The 19,649-nt window shown below is 52.6% G+C and overlaps 1 protein-coding gene across 3 annotated transcripts; it reads right to left on the reverse strand.

The window, feature by feature from the left end:
- Positions 1 to 699: 699 nt before the first annotated feature.
- ADCY4 (adenylate cyclase 4) lies at positions 700 to 19,342 on the reverse strand. Of its 3 annotated transcripts, none has more exons than XM_066277579.1 (26): positions 19,238 to 19,342; positions 18,041 to 18,251; positions 16,099 to 16,296; positions 15,807 to 15,968; positions 15,056 to 15,205; positions 14,507 to 14,655; positions 14,318 to 14,429; positions 13,596 to 13,723; positions 13,285 to 13,443; positions 12,890 to 13,022; positions 12,521 to 12,694; positions 10,110 to 10,153; positions 9,881 to 9,967; positions 9,629 to 9,698; positions 9,203 to 9,300; positions 8,433 to 8,517; positions 8,202 to 8,339; positions 7,189 to 7,299; positions 6,422 to 6,606; positions 6,133 to 6,217; positions 5,518 to 5,676; positions 2,239 to 2,385; positions 1,831 to 1,938; positions 1,596 to 1,710; positions 1,166 to 1,290; positions 700 to 1,082 (listed from the first exon to the last, which is right to left on the reverse strand). In XM_066277579.1, the coding sequence occupies exons 1-26, from the start codon at positions 19,270 to 19,272 to the stop codon at positions 930 to 932; spliced, it is 3,321 nt and encodes a 1,106-aa protein (XP_066133676.1). In that variant the 5' UTR covers positions 19,273 to 19,342; the 3' UTR covers positions 700 to 929. The 3 variants fall into 3 exon arrangements, 2 of the variants coding, with proteins under 2 accessions (XP_066133676.1, XP_066133677.1); XM_066277580.1 differs by lacking the exon at positions 19,238 to 19,342 and adding an exon at positions 18,556 to 18,630; XR_010731383.1 differs by lacking the exons at positions 700 to 1,082; positions 1,166 to 1,290; positions 1,596 to 1,710 and having other exon boundaries at positions 1,833 to 1,938; positions 6,422 to 6,547.
- Between the last annotated feature and the right edge of the window lie 307 nt (positions 19,343 to 19,649).

Genomic DNA, 19,649 nt, shown 5'->3' on the forward strand with positions numbered 1-19,649 from the left:
GACATCAAGTTTGCTGGCTTAAGCCCAAGGTCACTGGCTTGAGCCCAAGGTCGCTGGCTTGAGCCCAAGGTCGCTGGCTTGAACAAGGGGTCATTCACTTTGCTGTAGCCCCCAGGGTCAAGGCACATATGAGACAGCAGTCAATAAACAACTGAGGTGTCACAACTAAGAATTGATACTTCTCGTTTCTCTCCCTTCCTGTCTGTCTGTCCCTATCTGTCTCTTTCTATGTCTCTGTCTGTCACACACTGACACATCCATGTGCAACATCTGCAGCAAAGCTAGGGTCAAGATATCCCTCATGAACCCCAAAATATGAGCAGAATAAATGCTTCAAGATCCACATAATATCAGCATCTGAGCAGAAGGAAGCAAGGGGGCACTGGACGGTCCTGAGAACAGAAGAACCCTGGAACTGCCTACAGGTCTTCACCAGAAAGCACTGCGGGTCAGCTTTAGAACGGTAGCTGAAACAGGGGGGGACCTAATACAGTTATTTCCAAGTGCTGCATAGTAAGCACATAAGTGCTTATTTAGTGTTGTTAAATGAATGAAGGTCAAACGACATTTTTCCTGGAGATTCTTTGCAATACATGTGGGTGGGGAGCAGAAAATGACAAATCTTTGTTTTGAGCCATGTGGCTAAAATTTTTCATACCTCTAAGGTTTAAAAAATACTTGGAATCAGGCTGACAGGCAGGGAGGCTGAGGTAGTTCTTTTACTGAGCTTGTAAAAAAGATTCACTCCTGTCCACACACCCAGGCTTGTACACACACAAACACTCAGTTTGGCCTTGGAAAGAGCAGACTTGCTGAAAGGAGAAGAGATGATCCCAGAAACTATATCAGCAGTTTCTGGCACTGACTGGGTCCAGACATACCAGTCTCTTTATTGAGATCTTCGAGATGAAGAGTAGGGAGTGGAGGTCTCAGCCTACAGTGGCTGAGGGAAGTCCAGCTCGCGTCAAATCTGTGTTCAGGAAGTAGGTGCACAGCTGCCCTTTGCCTTTGACCTTGATGACACCCCTGCTGTAGCAGGTATAGCCTAAGGACTGCAGAGCCCGGGCTGTCTCCTCGGTCACCTGCAATTGAAGAAGGGCAAGGAAGTATGGGGATGGCCCTAATCTTAGCTACTGCGCGCATGCCTCCAATGTGACTTCCTCACTTGGATCTTTCCCAGCACTCCTGTGCTCTCCATGCGGCTGGCCACATTCACCGTGTTGCCCCAGATGTCATATTGTGGTTTTTGGGCCCCTATCACTCCAGCTACTACAGGTCCATGGTTCAACCCTGATAAGAGATGTGGTAATGATGGGGGAGATTTGAAGAGGGTGAGGGGAAGAAAAACACAGTTAATTAGGGAGGAGAGCCTGGGGGCCTTAGAAGAGAGGAGTGTGGGGGCTGGAGGAGTGTGGCTTAGAGAAGGGGGTGGGTGTGCTTCATAGCTCTTGGCCCAGCAGCTTCATGCTGCATCTCAAGAGGTGAGTCTGGAAGGAGGTCTAGGGTTGAGCTGGCGAGCAGCTAACAAAGGACTTGGGGAGGGAGAGTTCGGGTAGAGGCGACCCCAGACAGCCCCAGCAAGAGAAGGTGCTTACCCACACGCAAGCGGAAGTTGTTGAATGAGTGCTTGTTGATAACATCCAGCTTAGACCCAAGGGCCACTGCAAATTCCACCATGGTGCCAAGATGGCTGCAGCTTCGCTCAGCATCCTGGCAATAGGCCAGCCACCAGAATAGGTCAATGAGGGCACAGGAATAAGGCCCATTTATGGACACACAAATGAGAGCCCAGGTGAAGAATGATAGGTAAGGAAGGAAGGAAGGCTGTACCTGCTGTGTGTCCTGTCCAGAGGTGGCATTTAAGCCTGTAGCTGCCATGTAGGTGCTGCCAATGGTCTTGATCTTCTCTACCCCACTGAACTTGGGCTTAGAGAGCAGCTGCACAGAGAGAAGGCTATGTCCTCAGTCTCTCTTGCTTTCTCCCTCTTCTTTCCCCAAAGCCCAGCCCAAGGCCTTTGGAAGCTAAAGGACCAGTTATGGGATCAGGGATAGTAGCAGGAGGGAAAGTTGGAAGTGAATAGAACTGCTGGAGAAAGCAGAGCTGGGGCATCAGAGGAGGAGTGGGAAGACTCGAGAGGGCAGAATGGGCCTTATGGCCAGAAGAGCAAAGTAGAAGGAGGGACTGGTGGGAAATCCTAGAATCTGAGACAGGATCTTGGGGATTGTTGGAGTTGTCACCTCATCAAAGTCAGCTATGATCTCATTGAGTAGCCGCAGACACTCTAGTCCCTCGTGGTTGATGTTGGACTCAGAGTAAAACTCCTTGAAGTCTGGGACTGAAGCGAAGAGGACACAGACACACTCGTAGGACTGGTGGTAGAGGTCCTGGGAGGGTGAGAGGCTGGGGTGAGACTGGAGGCGATGTTCTTTCCCCCTGTCCTTGTATCCCCTTGTCTCTCCCTCTGTGTAAGAAGGACTGGGAATGAGGGGAACAGGGAGGGGGAGAGCCAGGTTACCCAAAGGATGTGACTCAGGAGTCAAAGTTTGGGTCTCACTGTGATTGCGGAGAGACAAGAGGTTTGAGGTCAAGATCACCTCACAGCAATGTGAAGGGAGTCACTCTAGAACTGGGATCATGTCAATGAAAATTGTCTTTATATACTATTTATTGTGGCAAGGTGTTCAGTGAGTTAAATTAGCTTATAAATATCTACAATTTGCAAGCTAAAGCAATAATAGGAAAAATGGTGAAGGTAAGATGGCAATGATGGAATTAGATCTGAGGCTGGTTCACTAAATGGGTGCCATGTTAGCCCTTGATGCTGTCTCTGAGCTTTCTAGTAGCCAATGTGGAGACAGAAACAAGATTGGTTATAAGATTCCCAGTGTCTGTAAAAGAAAAAACAAGTAGAAAGCAGTGAGCCCCTGGTGGGAATCTCAGGCTGTGAAGTAGCCCCAGGGATGTTTCTTTAACACCCTTCAATACAAGCCAAGATCATTTGCATAGCAGAGGATAAGGTGGTGGTGATACAAATAAGATGGTACAAATATGTGGGTGACTGTCTGATGGTCTGACTATAGCAAGATATTTAAGGATCTAAAGCAGCATTATCCAACAGAAGTTTCTGTGGTGATGGAACTGTTCTATATATGTCCAACATGGTGGCTACTAACCACATACAGCTGTTGAACACTTGAAATGTGGCCAGAGTGGTGATTGAGGACTGATTTTTCCCCCCTTTTCTTTTAGAGAGAGAGAAAGAAAGAGGAAGAGAGAGAGAAACAGATGATAGAAAGGAAGAGAGATGAGAAGCATCAACTCATAGTTGTGGCACCTTAGTTCTTCATTGATTTCTTTTTCATACATGCCTTGGCCAGAGGGCTCCAGCTGAGCCAGTGACCCCTTGCTCAAGCCAGGGACCTTGGGCTCCAGCCAGCGACCATATGGTCATGTCTATGATCCCATGCTCAAACCAGCAACCTTTAAGTTTCGAACCTGGGTCCTCAGCCTGAGTTCTCATTGTCCCAGGCTGATGCTCAATCTACTGTGCCACTGCCTGGTCAGGAAATGAACTGAACTATCTTTTCAACTTTTTTTTTTTAAGATTGTATTTATTGATTTTAGAGAGAGCAGAGAGAGAGAGAAAGAGAGAAAGGGGGGAAGAAGTGAAAAGAATCAACTCATAGTATGTAGTTGCCTCTTGTATATGCCTTGACCAGGCAAGCTCAGGGTTTTGAACTGGTGGCCTCAGCATTCCAGTTTGACGCTTTATCCACTGCGCCACCACAGGTTAACAAATCAGGCTTTTATTTTCCTTTCCTTTCCTTTCTTTATCCCTCCCTCCTTTCCTCCTATCTTCTTTCCCTCCCTCCCTCCCTCTCTCCCTCCCTCCCTCCCTCCCTTCCATCCTCCATCCCTCCCTCCCTCCCTTCCATCCTCCATCCCTTCCTTCCTTTCTTTCTTGATATGGGTTTACTTATAAGACCTGAAAATTACACAGCACACCCGAGGCCACACAACAAGGTCATGGGGTGGGGGGAGAGAGAGAGAGCCCATGAGCTTGGGCCTGGGATTCTGCTTTCATTGAGTTTAAGAGTGGGAGCCTAGGATTTCTCAGGCTAACCTTTTTTTTATTTGTCAATTACAGCTGATACTTAATATTATTTGTATTAGTTTTAGGTGTACAACATAGTGTAAACCTTTATATAATTTATGATGTGATCCCCCAATAAGTCTAGTACCCACCTGGCACCATACATAGTGATTACATTATTATTGACTATATTCCCTCTGCTGTACTTTACAGCCTCATGACTATTTTGTAATTACAGATTCATACATCTTAATCCCTTCATCTTTTTCACCCACCCCCAACCTCTCCCATAAGGTAACCATCATTTTGTTCTCTGTGTCTATGAGTCTGTTTCTGTTTTGTTTGTCATTTATTTTGTTCTTTGGATTCCACATGTAAGTGAAATCATATGGTATTTGTCTTTCTCTGTCTGACTTACTTTACTTAGTGTAACACCCTCTAGGTCAGGGGTCCCCAAACTTTTTACACAGGGGGCCAGTTCAGTGACTCTCAGACTGTTGGAGGGCCAGGTTATAAAAAAACTATGAACAAATCCCTATGCACACTGCACATATCTTATTTTAAAGTAAAAAAGCAAAATGGGAACAAATACAATATTTAAAATAAAGAACAAGTAAATTTAAATCAACAAACTGACCAGTATTTCAATGGGAACTATGGGCCTGCTTTTGGCTAATGAGATGGTCAATGTGCTCCTCTCACTGACCACCAATGAAAGAGGTGCCCCTTCCGGAAGTGCAGTGGGGGCCGGATAAATGGCCTCAGGGGGCCTCATACGCCCGCGGGCCGTAGTTTGGGGACCCCTGCTCTAGGCCTATCCATGTAGTTGCAAGAATTTTCCATTTAATTAATTTAAATTTAAATGACCACACATGGCTAATGGCTACCATACTGAATAGTGCAGGTCTAGAGAGATGAGTGGACTGTGTCCTTCACACAATTCCCATCAATACTTGACAAGGCTTCTGAAAGTTATGGAGTGTCCATGAGTTGGAGAGGATACTCTAAGAATTAAAAATGCAGAGCTTCTGTGTTCACCAAAAAGGAGTCTAGGATCACCTGACCAGGCAGTGGCGCAGTGGATAGAGCGTTGGACTGGGATGTGGAGGACCCAGGTTCGAGACCCCAAAGTCGCCAGCTTGAGCATGGGCTCATCTGGTTTGAGCAAAGCTCACCAGCTTGGACCCAAGGTCGCTGGCTCGAGCAAGGGGTTACTCGGTCTGCTGAAGGCCCACAGTCAAGGCACATAAAACAAATGATTGATGCTCCTCATCTCTCTTCGTTCCTGTCTGTCCCTATCTATCCCTCTCTCTGACTCTCTGTCTCTGTAAAATAAAAAATAAAAATAATAATAAAAAAAAGATCTTTTGAAAATGGGAGACACCTGACAGGGATATGGAGGGGCTTGGGGGTGGGGGGTCACCTCGTTGCGCCGGTTCTGGCCAATAAACTGGGGGGCCACGTGTGCAGGGAGCACGTTCTCCAAGAGTAGCCGAGTCAGATTTTCCATCGTCTCCGTCTCCTCCTGCTCCTGCCTCAGCTTCTTCTTCCACAGGAAATCCAGGCGGCAATAATACTCGTTCTGGTGAGGGTCATAGGGGTTGTGGGGAGACACAGTGCAAGAGGAACCTCAGGTCCTGAGTGTTCACCCTCCCACTCCATGAGGCCTGAAATCATACCACCCCACAGCTTAGAGATAGGGTTAAGGTACGACTAGCCCTGGGGGGACTGCCTTGAAACTAGACTCAAACTAGGTTGGGCAGAATTGGCAGAAGATTTTTTCTTAAGCATGGGCTTTCCTACATGGGTGGTGGGAGGTAGGAGGGAGGAGAGAATTTGAGGTCACTCTCCTTGGGGAATGAAGGAGAAAGAAAGGGAACCAGAAATTTCACTTAGAAGCTTCCAACGGGTACACTGCTTGGGCTCATCCCCAGAGACACCAGATTAAGGAAACGGTGAGAGAGACCAATCACAAATATGGGGACCCCCACTTCGCCCTTCATAAGGAGGCCCTGGAAGGCTGAACTGGGGCACTTACCTGCCGAGCCAGGACGAGGAGTGTGAAGAAGAAGATGAAGAAGGAGATAGCTCCCATCAGTTTGGGTTCCTTCAGCACCCCTGGCCTGAGGAGGCCACACATCAGCACTGTCTCTCGTCCTGCCCCTGCACTATAGCCTCCCAGTGCCCCCAGTGGCCACGGAGCCCTCAGCTTTCCTCCGCTTTGCCATGTGGTGGCTCAGGTCAGTGAGGTGAGGACAGTTCTGCTCTGTCCCATCTCACCCTGCCCCAGAGGGCCTGGGCAACCTTTGTCCTGCGGCCATGCCTACCTGGAGTTCAAGGGGTCTGGATAGAGATGGGCGACGAGGCAGTCGGACAGCCAGGCGTGAGAGTGCAGGAAGAGGCAGCAGGAGGCCGCCAGCCACAGCAGGAGCAGCAGCAACTTCAGTTCGAAGCTCATGTGTAGAAAGAGGGAGCAGGAGAGGAAACCCAGCACGCAGCAGTGCATGGAGTACTGTGGGGCCAGGCAGGCCGGTCAGGGGCAGACCTGTCCCACAGGCGGGGGGGGGCACACCTGCGGGCTCCTGGGGCCAGGCAGGCTGGTCAGGGGCGGGCCTGTCCCACAGGCGGGGGGCACATCTGCGGGCTCCTGGGGCCAGGCAGGCTGGTCAGGGGCAGACCTGTCCCACAGGCAGGGGGGGGGCACACCTGCGGGCTCCTGGGGCCAGGCAGGCTGGTCAGGGGTGGGCCTGTCCCACAGGCGGGGGGGCACACCTGTGGGCTCCTGGGGCCAGGCAGGCTGGTCAGGGGTGGGCCTGTCCCACAGGCGGGGGGGCACACCTGCGGGCTCCTGGGGCCAGGCAGGCTGGTCAGGGGTGGGCCTGTCCCACAGGCAGGGGGGGCACACCTGCGGCTCCTGTCTCTCCCCTCCCTGGACCTAGCTGGGGACAGGGGGGTGTCATACACATCAACACACACCAAGTGTGACTTGTGTCTGTCCCAATCCGCAGGGTGAAGTGTTCTCCAATTAAGAAGGTAGGGGAGGAGCTGAGGAAAGTTCTGGAGAAGGAGATTCAGGGCTGTTTAGGACACTCACTGGAATGCTGATGAGAGGCAGGGACCCAGGGAGCTCCCAGGAGAAGTTGAAAGCCATGGAGGACACATTGGGAGCCCGGGCAGGGCAGTTCGATGCTGCCGGTAAGAAGAACTGCAGAAGGAGATGAGGAGCTGAGCTGGCAGGCAGCTCCCGGGGCGCCGTGCTGGCTTGTGCCGGCTTTCAGCTGACCCAGGGGTAAGGCAGGGCCAGGCCCCTCCAAAGGAGCAGACTCTGCTATTTCTGCCTCACTAGTGGGCAGATCAGGGACTAGGGAAGGGGGCGCCATGAACACTATATGCCTAGGACCCACCGAGCTATTGCCACCCACACAACCTCTCTGATCTTGAGCTTCCTCTTGACTGAGGGATGATTCCTAAGGTGACTTTCAGGGATAGAATTCTAGGAATGATTTTATGTTCTGAAAAATCAGCCAAACTCCACTACAAAATCATAGTGAGTGAGTGAAGTAATGACAATCTGCCTACATTAAAAAAAAAAATGCAGCCTTGGCTGGTTGGCTCAGTGGATGGAACGCCAGCCCAGCGCGTGTGGATGTCCTGGGTTCAATCCCTGGTCAGAACACACATGAGAAGTGACCATTTGTTCCTCTTCCCCTCCCCTCCCCCTTCTCTGTCTTCCCCTCTTGCAGACAGTGGCTTGATTTGTTTGAGCACTGGCCCCAGCTGCTTAGGATAGCTCTGTTGATTCAAGTATCGGCCCCAGATGGGGATTGCTGGGTGAATCCCAGTCTGGACACATGGGGAGCTGTCTCACTGTCTCCCCTTCTCTCACTTAAAAAAAAAAGATAGGATGGATGTTCACCAAAGTATTAACAATGATTATGCACAGATGGTAGATCATGGATGACTGTCATTTTTTTCATTACTTATCCAACATGTGCAGTACCCCCTGGCCATGGTGTGGCTGCTCTCTCAAATCCAGAGGTCCCCTTTTAGCCTTTGGCAGGTCCAGCATGCCCTGTTGGGTGTGCATAGGGCCCCCTCTGCCCTCACCAGGCTGGTAATTGCCATGACAAAGATGAGGAGGATGGTGGCAGTGCCCAGGGCAACTCGCAATCCTGGCCGTGTGGCCACCAGGCCAGACAGTGCGGGCAGCCAGTGCAGGATCTTGGGGCCTTTCATGACACACCTCTGTGGAAGGAGCATGGAAGTCTTAGCCATGGGGCATGGCCAGGTCGTGGTCAGAGCCTCTGCTCTCCACTTCCACCCCACAGCCCACCTCACCGTTAGGTGTTCTGAGAAGCAGACGAAGAGAAGAAGGAGGAAGAGGAGGAAGGTGATGCTATAGGTGATGGCCAGAGCTGGGGGCCTAAAGGGAGACAAGGGTGAGTGAGGCCTTGAGAAACCAGAGCAGGCTCCCTGTGTGTGGGAGGGTCCTGTAACACCTGTTTGGAAGACATGGGAGAAGTGGTTCTGGGGATCTGAGCTGACTGCCGATTAAGTCCGGGCTGATAAAAGACATTGCGTGGTGATATGGGAAAGCTGAGGGGTCTAAGGTGGTGTCTGGGTGGGACAGGAAGTAATAAGATAGGAGCAGTACTGGAAGGGCGCAGGGGCTCACAAGAGTGGCTGAAGCTGCATCAGACTGCTCTCCCGGCCTTCAGGCCAAAGCCTTTCACCTGGCTGAGTCTTAGACAAGTCTCCACTCCTCCTAGCAGCGGACTAGGAGTGAGGACCTACTTCCTATGTTCGTTTGCTGTGACATTTGGACTTTTCAGGGGGATAAAAACCTCCTTCATGGGAATGTTGTTAGAATCGAGAGACGGGCAGGTGAAAATGCTCCGGTCCATAGGACGTAGAAAATTCACAGGAAGTGCAATAGTAAGTTGAGGGCTGCAATTACTGTGGTTCCCCAGAACACGTATTTCCATTTCCTCTGGGGGTTAGAGCCAAGGGGAAGTAGGTAAAAGAAAAAAGTGGGTGATGGGGATCAGAAAGAACCAGAGGGTCCATTTTTGGAGAATCAGGGCTTCCCTTTTCTGGGGCTTTCTCACCTGTTTGTCACCAGCATCTGGATGATGAAGTTAGAGATAAAAACCAGGAAGGTGCAGGCTGCATAGTATTTGAAGGCGGGGAGGGCAGAGAGTCGATACTGGAAGAGAGGGGGTAAGGGTGGAGACAGGGTCCCCAGTGCTGCTCATCACCTTGAAGGTGCCACCTCTTGGTAAGGAGTGGGTCCCCCCACCCTTCAACTCAGTCCTAGATAGCCACTATGGGTTTTCCAAAGAGCTGCCCTCCTCTCCCCCGTCACCACTCAGTACTTCCGATCTACAAGGTGAGTTTCTTTTCAGAGAAAGGCACAAGCCCCTTCATCAACCCTAGAATCACAAATGGAGCAGGCTTGGGGAGGGGAGATGGGACCACAGAGCATCCTCTGATGTTCCCCTTCTTCTCCCCCTCCGCTCCTCCCTCCGGCCTACCTCTTTCTCCATTTCCTTTTCTCGGAAGTACAGTGTCAGTGGGTTGAAGTCCTTTGACTGCTTCCACTGTCTGGTGGGTGATGGGGTATTGGTCCCCAAGAAGGAAAGAGCAGAGCAGGAGGGAGTGGTCAGGCTAGAGCAGGAAAGACCGTCCCTCCTCTCCAGGTCATCAGGGAACACCATCTACCCTACCACAGGAGCCCAGGGCCTCCAGCCCTCCCAGCCCTCCCAGCCCTCTTCTGTTCTCCATACTTCTGAGAGTTGAGCTGTTCGATGACCTGGAAGAACTTGGCATCCCCAGTGTCCAGTTCATCATCTAGTCCGCGGGGTGTACGGCTCCTGTACAGTGAAAACCTGGCTTAACACCACAAAGACCTTCAAAAACATCTGGGCAAAGCAGGAGCAACCCCCAACTCCACCCCAAAGATGGAGATAGGTCACCCAGACAGCCCCACTGTTGAAATTGCTCGGGCCTCCTCACCGGTCCAGACTCCACTGGGGGCTGAAGGAAGCCAGGGCCTTCTCCTGTTGGGAGAACAGGGTGGGCTGAAGATGGGAAGACAGCAAGGGCCCCTGGAGCCTCTCTGCCTCTCTCCATATCCACACACATCTTTGACCTTGAGCATTTGATCGGGCTGTTTTCCCTGCCTCCGATAACTTCTCTCTCTCTCCACCAAATACCTCCTCTTAAGGGACAGTTCAAACCACATTTGCTCCTGAAAATTTCCTCCCGACTCTTTATTTTTTAAAAATTTAGAGAAGAGTTTATTTGAGCCAAACCGACGAATATGCAGGGGAGAAAGATCTCGACTATTCCCCCTCCAGACTCGTGAGACTCCCAGGGTCTTTATACTCTGATTTCTTCGTAGTTTCTGCCACTCACAAGGCAACCCTATATTTTCTGTAGGCTTGAGTGGCTGTTGGTCCCTTGTGTCTCGTTTTCCCTAAGGACTACACAATGGCAAAGTCAGAGACGTTCCTATCACCCTGGTATGCCAAAAATCCTTATTGGTGTGAACTGAAATGACAATACAGTACTGAATATTCTGACTTCCCTCTGACGTTTGGTGATGGTCAGGCTGAGGTGGACAGTGAAAGCGGTGGGAAACAAAAAATAGAGAAGGAAGGGAAAGAGGAAGAGAAAAAAACTTGGTCACAGTCAATCTCTTTTGCACCTAAAGGACCGCACAGTGTGCGCAGAGATGAGAACACAAACAGCAAGCAAAGCAGGCGAGGACGAGCACCAGGGACGAGGGTGAAACGCTGCCGCCGCGGCCCTGGGCAAGACGTGTGGGGGCCTCCTTCCTTGATCCTTTTGGCTCATGTGAAGGCAGCAGGGTCACAGCGGGCCACATTATCCCCCTTAACCAAAACCTTATGTATGTGAGAGCAGAGGGAGAGACCAAGGCTGAGACAGAAACGGAGACACAGAAAGATTGAGAGGTATATTCTAGGTGTAAGCCATCTATGCATCTATGCCTGGGCCCAAGTGTTTTCAAACTTCTTACCTGCCTACCCTCCCATCCCCCAATAATGCCTGGTAAGTCACTTGACTTCAGGGAAAACATCTTATTTACTTCTGTCTTCTCAAGAACTAGCCTAGCGCCTGCCACATAGTAGATGTTCAAAAATGTGGAAGGAGTGACGGATGAATGAGTTCTCCCAGCACAGACATGGCCCCGCCCCCCAAAGCCCCGCACTGTGTAAGAGTAAGCGATCATTCTCAGAATTTCTGATGTGGCTGGGATACTGGAACTTCAGGGGCTGAGAAGTGAGTTTCTGGGCTGGTGAGGTTCTGTCTGTAAAAGAGGGGTCTCCTACTCCTGCACCAAGATACATCTCAGCCTGAGCTTTAGTAGGGGTTGGGAAGTTCTGACATGGGTTCTGGGGGGCATCCCCACCACGGGGATTGCACCCAATGTTGTCTCATGTTCCTGGGCTCCCAGCAATGCCCCCTTTACTCCATCCCCACCTTGGGGTCTCATCCTACAACAGTCAGCTGGGTCTTTGGTTCTTCCTTCTTCTCCCTTCTGCCAACTTAGCCCTACCTATAGGGTCTCGCCCCTACCCTATGCTGAGGCTTGGCATTAAGTACTCCCCTGACCCATAGCTGCCAGTGTCCCTCACTCCCCAGTGGTCACTGATCTTGGGCCTGCTAGAGATAGGGGAGATCTAGGCTCTTCCATCAGCTGGGGGTTAGGAATCACCCGAAGGTGCTATGCATAAGATCAGACAGAATGGCCCTGCCCTCTCATCCTCTAGACCAGGGGTCCCCAAACTTTTTACACAAGGGGCCAGTTCACTGTCCCTCAGACGGTTGGAGGGCTGCCACATACAGTGCTCCTCTCACTGACCACCAATGAAAGAGGTGCCCCTTCTGGAAGTGCGGCGGGGGGCCGGATAAATGGCCTCAGGGGGCCACATGCGGCCCGTGGGGCCGTAGTTTGGGGATGCCTGCTCTAGACAAGTGGCAGGCCCACTCCCTCCCCTGTCTCCCTCACCCCGGCCTGCTCATGGTGGCTTCCTCCTTCAAAGCCATGTGAAAATTTTACTGTCACCTCATTTTATTTGTGTGCAAGTGCTTAAGAGTAGGTCCCTAATTGCCCTGCCTTCCCAGTCCTGGTGGCGATTGAAGAAGAGAGCATGCAGTTGCAGAAATTGAGTTAAAAAGAGACATTTCCTGGTGGGAATGGGTGTACGCACTGGCTTCAGATCAGGAGGAAGTGGGGTGCCAGGGGAAGTAAGGTCCTGTGCCATGACTAGGTGACCAGAGAGTTCAGGACCTTGAGAACTCATGGGGTGACTTGCTGGTGGTGGGGTTGTGGAGGCTGGGAATGGCCCGTGGCCGTGGCTTTATGTCAGTGTTGAGGCTCATGATGGAGGTGAACATACCGGGAGAGGAGTGGAAGTGGACACAGGGCTCTCTACGTGGCTCAGGTGGGCAAAAGGCTTGGCTGCACCCCAGGATTCCAGGTAGCGGGTCATCAGCAGTGATGGACGCATCTTGGGGCCCTCGAGAGAGGACAGCAAGCCTCCTGCAGTGCCTTTCTCATCCTCCTCCTCAGCCTGGGGTATAGGAGGGTTGACAGTCAGGACTACAAACCCTTCCTCATTCTCCCCACATCCCTCAGAGGCTTGTGACCCTCCTTTGCGGCATGCATACTGGGACCCAGGGACTCGATCTCTGGCATAGAAGAGACCAGGCCTGTGGCTGTGGGTAGTTAGGATGGGCCACCCCTGGCTTCCGGATTGGGCTTTTACCCGGGGATCAATGACCAGGTAGGTAGGCTCCCCTAGGTCCCGAAGGTGTGGGTCTCGGTGTTCCATGGCTACATCCTCCACAGCATAAGCTCCCGCCAGCAGGTCCAGGGTAGCTCCTGTGATATGTACTCGTCTGGAAGGAGGGGACTGAGGGAGTAAGGACGGAGGGCCTCCACCCTCTCATTTCTTTCAAGGGCCATTTCTGAAGGTCTGACTTCAAGCAAGTCTCTGTGCTACAGGAGGTCTTTCCCAGCTTCCCTCCACACGCCCCAGGATATCTCTGAGCCTTATATGACAGGAGACTGTGCTCATTTGAGGGAACCACGACAAGATAGGCAGCAAGGGGGAGGCCTGATTGGCCTCTTGCTGTAGTTCCCTGGAACCCCATGTCTCACCCTGGCACGCCACCAGCCTCCATGTGGTTGGCCAGTGTGACGTCATGGGACCAGACATCATATTGCCACTTCTGCAGCCCGATGACTCCACAGAGCACGCTGCCCGAGTGCACGCCCACGCGCATGTTGATGTCCACACCGGTGGCTGCTCGTAGTTTCCTGAGCAGGGTGTGCGGGAGAGGATCTGAGTGCTGTCTTCAGCCTTACCCAGGCCACACCCTCCCTTCCTCCAGGAAGACTTCCACTACCCTGCCTGCTTCTCTCCCACACCTGTCCTTTAGTACTCCTCCTGCCCGCCCACCTGAGCTGACCTGATGGCCCGGCACATGTCCAGCCCCATGCGTACACAGTTGATGGCGTGGTCTGGCAGGGAGAGGGGCAGCCCGGAAACACAGTAGTAACAGTCTCCCAGGATCTTGATCCGCATGCATTCATGCTCCTGGGAATGTGTGTGTGCAGGGGGATAGGGGAACCTGGTTAGAGGTCAAAGGAGGCAGGAAGAAGTTGGGAAAAGTGGAAGCCAGTGTGGTGTTCCTGAAGAACATCTGAGGTTGGAAGTGTCTAGGTCAGATCTGGGGACTCCCTTAATTTGATATAGGGCTGGCTGAGGGCTTCCATGCAGGTGTCTTTCTCAAAAAGGTTTCCCAAGGGTTGGAATGTCTGTAGCTCTCCCCAGCTTTGGCATGTGTGGGCATATAAAAGATTTGAGCATATAAAAGTCATCTCAGGATTGAGTTGTTGTTTTTTTGGGGGTAGAATACCCAAGATTATGTTACTTGGGGCCATCCATTGGAGTTCTGAGCATGTTTGGGGTGCTGTGTTTGGGGCATCTGTGGAGATGTTTCCCGATTTTAGGTGTGTGGTGAGTGGCTACATAACTGGGATGTTTGCAGCTTTTCCTGTTTCCAGTGGTATATCTGGGAGGCCGTCTGGGCTCTGAAGCGGGACTGGGATCTCATAAGTTAGGAACTGCCCTTGGAGCAGGCTCTCCAGAGTAGGGTGTTTGAAGCTGGGGAGGGAGGTCCCCTCTGACCTTGGCGATCTGGTCGAACTTTCCAAAAAGCTCATTGAGCATGAGCACCAACTCCTTTGGGGAGCACTCACTGGCCAGCCGTGTGAAGCCCACGATGTCAGCATACAGCACGCTGGGCAGGGCAGATTGCAGTCAGTGGGGCCAGGTCTCAGCCCATGCACCCTCCCCTCCACCAGTCCTTGCCCCTACCTGACTCCCTGGTGCCTCTTGACGTAGAGGCTGTGGAAGTTGTTGGTGCTCTCTGGCCTTGACCCCTGCCCAGCCTGCAACCGTGCCATGATCTCTGCCTTCATCTCTCGGGCCAAGTAGGCAGGAAGGATGGACAAGAGAAGGTGTTCCTGGGGGAGGTCACTATGAGAACAAACCTCCTGCAGTGGAAATTCAGGAGCCCCTAGTAGCCCACACCCTCCCCCGACCCCTCTATGTGTTCCACAGGACCACTCCCAAGTCCTCCCACCACATATAGCTACACCCAGCGCTGATCACCTTTAAGGACTGAACTCCCAGCACCAATGTCAATGCTGGAATTAGAGTTCGTTTCGTATCTTAAGGTTCTAAAGAGTTTTAACGAGCTTCGGTGACCTCCTAGTAACCTTCCAAAATGGGCTACAACCTCTTTTGACAAAGGAGGAAATAGGTCAGGTGACTCGCCCAACGTCATTCAGCTTGTGAAGGGGCCCGGCTGGCTGTATGGATCTAAGTAACCCCTTTCTCCGAGGCTCGAGTCCAGCAGCGGACCTGGTGCTTCTTCTCCGTATCCAGCCTCCGGCGCGAGTGCAGCGAAGTAAGCGCCTCTCGGAAGGTGGCGCGAAGTGCACGCTCCATCAGCGCCTTATGGTATGCTCCGGCCACATTCCCGCACAGGAACAGCACCGCGTTTGCAGCCAACTGTGGGTGAGGGTCAGCCTCAGAGGCGCTAGACCTGGATAAGGGTGGGGGTGCCTATGTGTGTCGCTGGAGTCGGTCTCCAAAGGGGATGGAGAGAACACTAGGGTTAGAGACCCAAGTATTTCGAAGCAGTGAGTGTCACACAGTGGGATCCCCTGCTCCAGACTCTTGGCTATTGCATCAACACGGCTTCTTAGGTCTAGAAACCTTTGCACATATATCGCCTCTGCCCAGAAACCACTCCACCCCTCGACCCCTCCTACACACAACGCAGCACAAAACTACTAACGTCAGCATTCTCTCTGAGGGCTCTATCATCCGCATCTGTCTCCTCCAGCCTGGCTCCCTTCCCTGTGGGCGTAGTGCCCTGTTCTGGTAGAACCCTGTTCTGGTGGAACCCTGTTCTGGGGTCTGCAGGCATGGCACTGCGTTGGCGTACCAGCTCCACCAGGGCACAGACAGGGTCCAACTGTGTTTGTGCCTTGCGCCCACTGTTGTGTCCTGCCATGAAGTCACAGCTCAGCAAACGGTTGGTGAATGCTCTGACAACCAAGGCGCCAGCAGAGCCCGCCCAGGGCGGCCTGTGCTCGGTGCTGCTCACCTGCTGCAGCAGGGCGGGTCTGGAGTCCAGCTGAAGCCCAAGATACAGCCCGAGGACCAGCAGGTGTGAGAGCGACGAGACGAGGCCCGCAACGGTGGCGTCCCGCATGCCAAAGGGCAACATGGCGTACGTAGTGAAGATGACAAAGAGGAAGAAGGACACCTGGGGGAGGGGGAGGGGGAGCGGGAAGCTGCAGGCTGCCGCTGCCGCGCACTGCTGGCTACTGGAGCTTCCGTGCAGGTTCGAGGCCTAGGCGTCCCTCTCCCCACCGCTCCCCCTGCTGCCCTCTCACCTGGTCCCAGGCGCTCACCACGCCCCCGGTGAACAGGAAGCCGTGGCCCAGAGCGAGCAGCGCTGCCCACACGAGGCCCGACAGGGGACGCGTCCAGCGCTGCAGCCGCTGCTCGCGGGAAGCCAGGCCCAGCAGCAGCGAGAAGCCGCCCAGCCCGCACAGCACCAGAGTCAGGAATTCCGGGTCTGAGGCCAGTTCCTGTAGGGTAGGGACGCGTGTGGAGTTTGTGGAGCTTATCCAAGAAGAGAAAGAATGAGCAACCCCACAGGCCAGTTCTGAAAAGCGTCTCAAACTCAAACACAAAACGTAGGCAGGGCACTTCGGCTTGCCATTCATATCTGGTTGAACTGTATGAACTGCCAATAATCTTTTTTAATCTACAGAGCCAACGATCTCATATGGTTCAACTCAATATCTCACTGTATGCTGCAGAGGTGGCTGTGCCATAGGTATCGACCCAAAAGTTCTGGTTCTGGCCCCATATTAGCCATTTGTGTATCAGTGATCATTCTTTTTTTCTTTTTCTTTTTTTGCAGTAATGAAAATTTAATGGCCTGGGAAGCCGGGCATGCTGTATACTATGTGCAAAAACCTGGTCACAGGATAATGTGGAGCCCAGTTTTTAAAAACGCATGGAAGTGCTTAGATATTTAGAAAATGAAAAACATTCCAAGTGGTACTAGCCACTCTCATTGAACATTGGGGAAATAGGTAATTTTGACTTTCCTTGTATTTTTCTATTTGATCCTTATTTCTTTTTTTTTTGGTTCAATCTTTTATTTTATTTTTTTAATCCCTTTTTCTTTCTTTTTTTAAATTAATTTTACTAGGGTGACATCAATAAATCAGGGTACATATATTCAAAGAAAACATGTCCAGGTTATCTTCTCAATCAATTATGTTGCATACCCATCACCCAAAGTCAGATTGTCCTCCCTCACCTTCTATCTAGCTTTCTTTGTGCCCCTCCTCCTCCCCCTTTTCCTCTCCCTCCCTCCCCCCTCCTTCAGTGATCATTCTGAGCCTCGGTTTTCTCATCTGTCAATTAGGAATCATAGCTCCAGCCTGTGGTCCGGAAGCAAGCGAAAATTCCTAGCTCACGGAAGGCGCTTGGAAATCTGTGTGCCTCCAAATCTGGCCATTTTGCTTGCGAGATTCCCAGTCCTGGGCGTCTGGCGCGGAGTTTCCGGGTCCTGAGAAGCAGTGCTTTGGCAGCAGGGGGCGCCAGGAACCTCCCTCGTCCTCTCCCCGCCCCCGCCCGGGGCCGCGTTAGCGCCAGCCCTCAGGGCGTACAAGTCCCGCCAGTGTCTTCGCCTTTGTCCCACCTCTTCCTGGCCTTTTAGGTGGATCAACAAGGACCCGTAACATCCAGTGACTTTTCCCACCTTGTTTTTGAAGAGGGAAAAGAAAACTTGGAGCAGGATGTTTTCAGAAATGGACTTAAAGATCCCTTTTCTCCTCCCAAAAGAAACTGGTTTTCCATTTTCAGTTTCCAGTTTCTTCTGGGACTAAAAGAGCGGGATGGAGGGAGACTTTTGGGAGTCTGTCGGTACAGCTGCCCCGGAGCCCCTATGAGGCAAGTGAAAACCAGGAAACATTCTCAGTAGGCCCAGTGTAATTTCCACCCCTGGAAAAATGGGAAGATCTGGTATTGTATTTATTATAGAACTAGTAGGTCACAGAAGCCCACAGGTCTATCAGTACCCTGAGAGAAATTAGAAGCATCCAGGACTCTTAAGTCCCTGTGTAGACCCAGAGACTGTGGCCCAGAGACGTGAAGCGACTTGTCCAAAGACACTATAGTTCCTAGCAAAGTTCAGTGCTTCTTTCCCGGGTCTCAGCAAAGAAAGCACATCGAAAAGAAGACCCCACAAGTCTCAGAACCGAAAATGCCCCCCTAGTCAGCTGCCCTTGAGTCCGGGACACCAGACACCCTGCTCACCCTGCCAGTGGCCTGGGCGACAGCCAGCAGCGCCAGGAGTGCGCAGAGCACGATCACCAGCAGCAGTAGCAGGAGTGGGTACTGCTGGCTCAGGCTGTAGTAGGTCTCATAGAAGAGGTCTTCGCTGGGCGGCGGCCGGGGACTGAAAAGTCGGGCCATGGTCTCCCCTCGTCCCGCGCTGCACCGCCGGGGGTCGGGGCAGTTCCCGGGGCTGTGGAGGGCCGTTGTGGGTTACCGCCTGCGGCCCCAACCTGCTCCAGCGGTGAACCTCCCACCTGGTACAAATCACCTCCATCCCCGCCCCCAACCTCGCGGCCATCCCATCTCTTTCCAGGCACACCCGGTGGCTCCTAGTGTTCTCTCAGCTGGCGGTGAGGGCACTGCCCCATCCTTCGTTCCTCCTCCTTCAAACCAGGACCGCGGAGGTGCCGGAGCAAATAATACCTCATTTCCAGGAGGACAGGATTTGGGGTTGAAGCAACTGAGCCCAGAGTTTCCCCTATTCCCCAACTCACCGCCTGCGAGGCTGCTGCAGCCGAGTACGATAGGCCTGGGGAGGGAGCCCGGGGGGCTAGTTGCGGAGTCACTGCCCGCTCCTGAACTAGTGGCTCAGAGCCTCGGGCGACAGGCGCTTCCCTCCCTGGCGCCGGGCCGCCTCCCATTTCCCCGATGAAACAGCCCGGCCCTTCCGTGCCGGAGCTGGACTCCCCAAGCCTCTCCTCCACTCTGATAGTTTCTCCTAACACCACCGCCTTACCCCTTTTGCCCCCTCTAGGAAGGAACATGCAGACCACGGGAGAGATGGGAGAGGGTGGGCTGGGCCTGCCAAGTGGCAAGAGTTAAAACAGAGGTGTAAAGCTTGGATGTGGGGAGGCTGAGGGAAGCCTGGACTGAAGGCTGGCGAGAACTGTAGGGCTGGGCTGGTGTCAGATGGGGGCTAGGATCTAGGTCAGGATGGGGGTAGGCACTCATTTCCCCCTCTGTCCCCTGGCGTCTGGACAGCAACCGCTGTGGCCATGGCTGAACAACTGGTCATTATCCCACCATCTCCAGTTAGTGGGGGGGAGCATATCTGTATAGCTTTGAGGAGTCACAGCTTTCCATTCCAAATACAAGCTGAGAACCAAAAGGCTCTTTTCTCAGAAGCAATGTGCTTGTGAATGTGTGGTGGAGGAAGGTGATAGTATGGGGGCTGACCTCCAAGGGACTGGCCCCTCTCTCCTACAGGGCATCAGATAGGCTGGGGTCTGCTAATTCTTGTGGAAACCCCCTTCCCCAGGACTGCACAGCCGAGTCTCTGTAACCTAGAAGAGAAGGGGAGACAGTGGGACCGGACCACAGCATCTATTCTCAGAGATGGGTTTAGGGTGGGGTCTTCCCTGATCTGAAGGAAGTATTCTGCCCTGAGATTAGAGTGAGCTCCAGGAGCTAGGACTCCCAGATTCCTTCCTGCCACCGGCTGGGCTCTGACCTTGTGTGCCATGACATTGCCCACCCCCAGCACTCAGCATCCCGCTTCCTGTCTCAGCGGGCCTACAGTGCCTCCCCCACCCTCAATGTCAGCTCTCTAACTTCCCATCCATGTCCATTCCTGCCCACAGCAGACACC

The sequence above is a fragment of the Saccopteryx bilineata genome, chromosome 4 (assembly GCF_036850765.1).
Source record: "Saccopteryx bilineata isolate mSacBil1 chromosome 4, mSacBil1_pri_phased_curated, whole genome shotgun sequence".
NCBI lineage: Eukaryota > Metazoa > Chordata > Mammalia > Chiroptera > Emballonuridae > Saccopteryx > Saccopteryx bilineata.

Excerpts from the sequence above, each read along its gene's own strand:
- ADCY4 (XM_066277579.1), bottom strand. The coding sequence starts at position 19,272 with ATGCCCTGTAGGAGAGAGGGGCCAGTCCCTTGGAG. Across the intron at positions 14,430-14,506 it reads AAGAGGCACCAGGGAGTCAG|CGTGCTGTATGCTGACATCG; the intron begins GTAGGGGCAAGG and ends TGCCCTGCCCAG. Across the intron at positions 13,724-14,317 it reads AGTTCGACCAGATCGCCAAG|GAGCATGAATGCATGCGGAT; the intron begins GTCAGAGGGGAC and ends ACACATTCCCAG.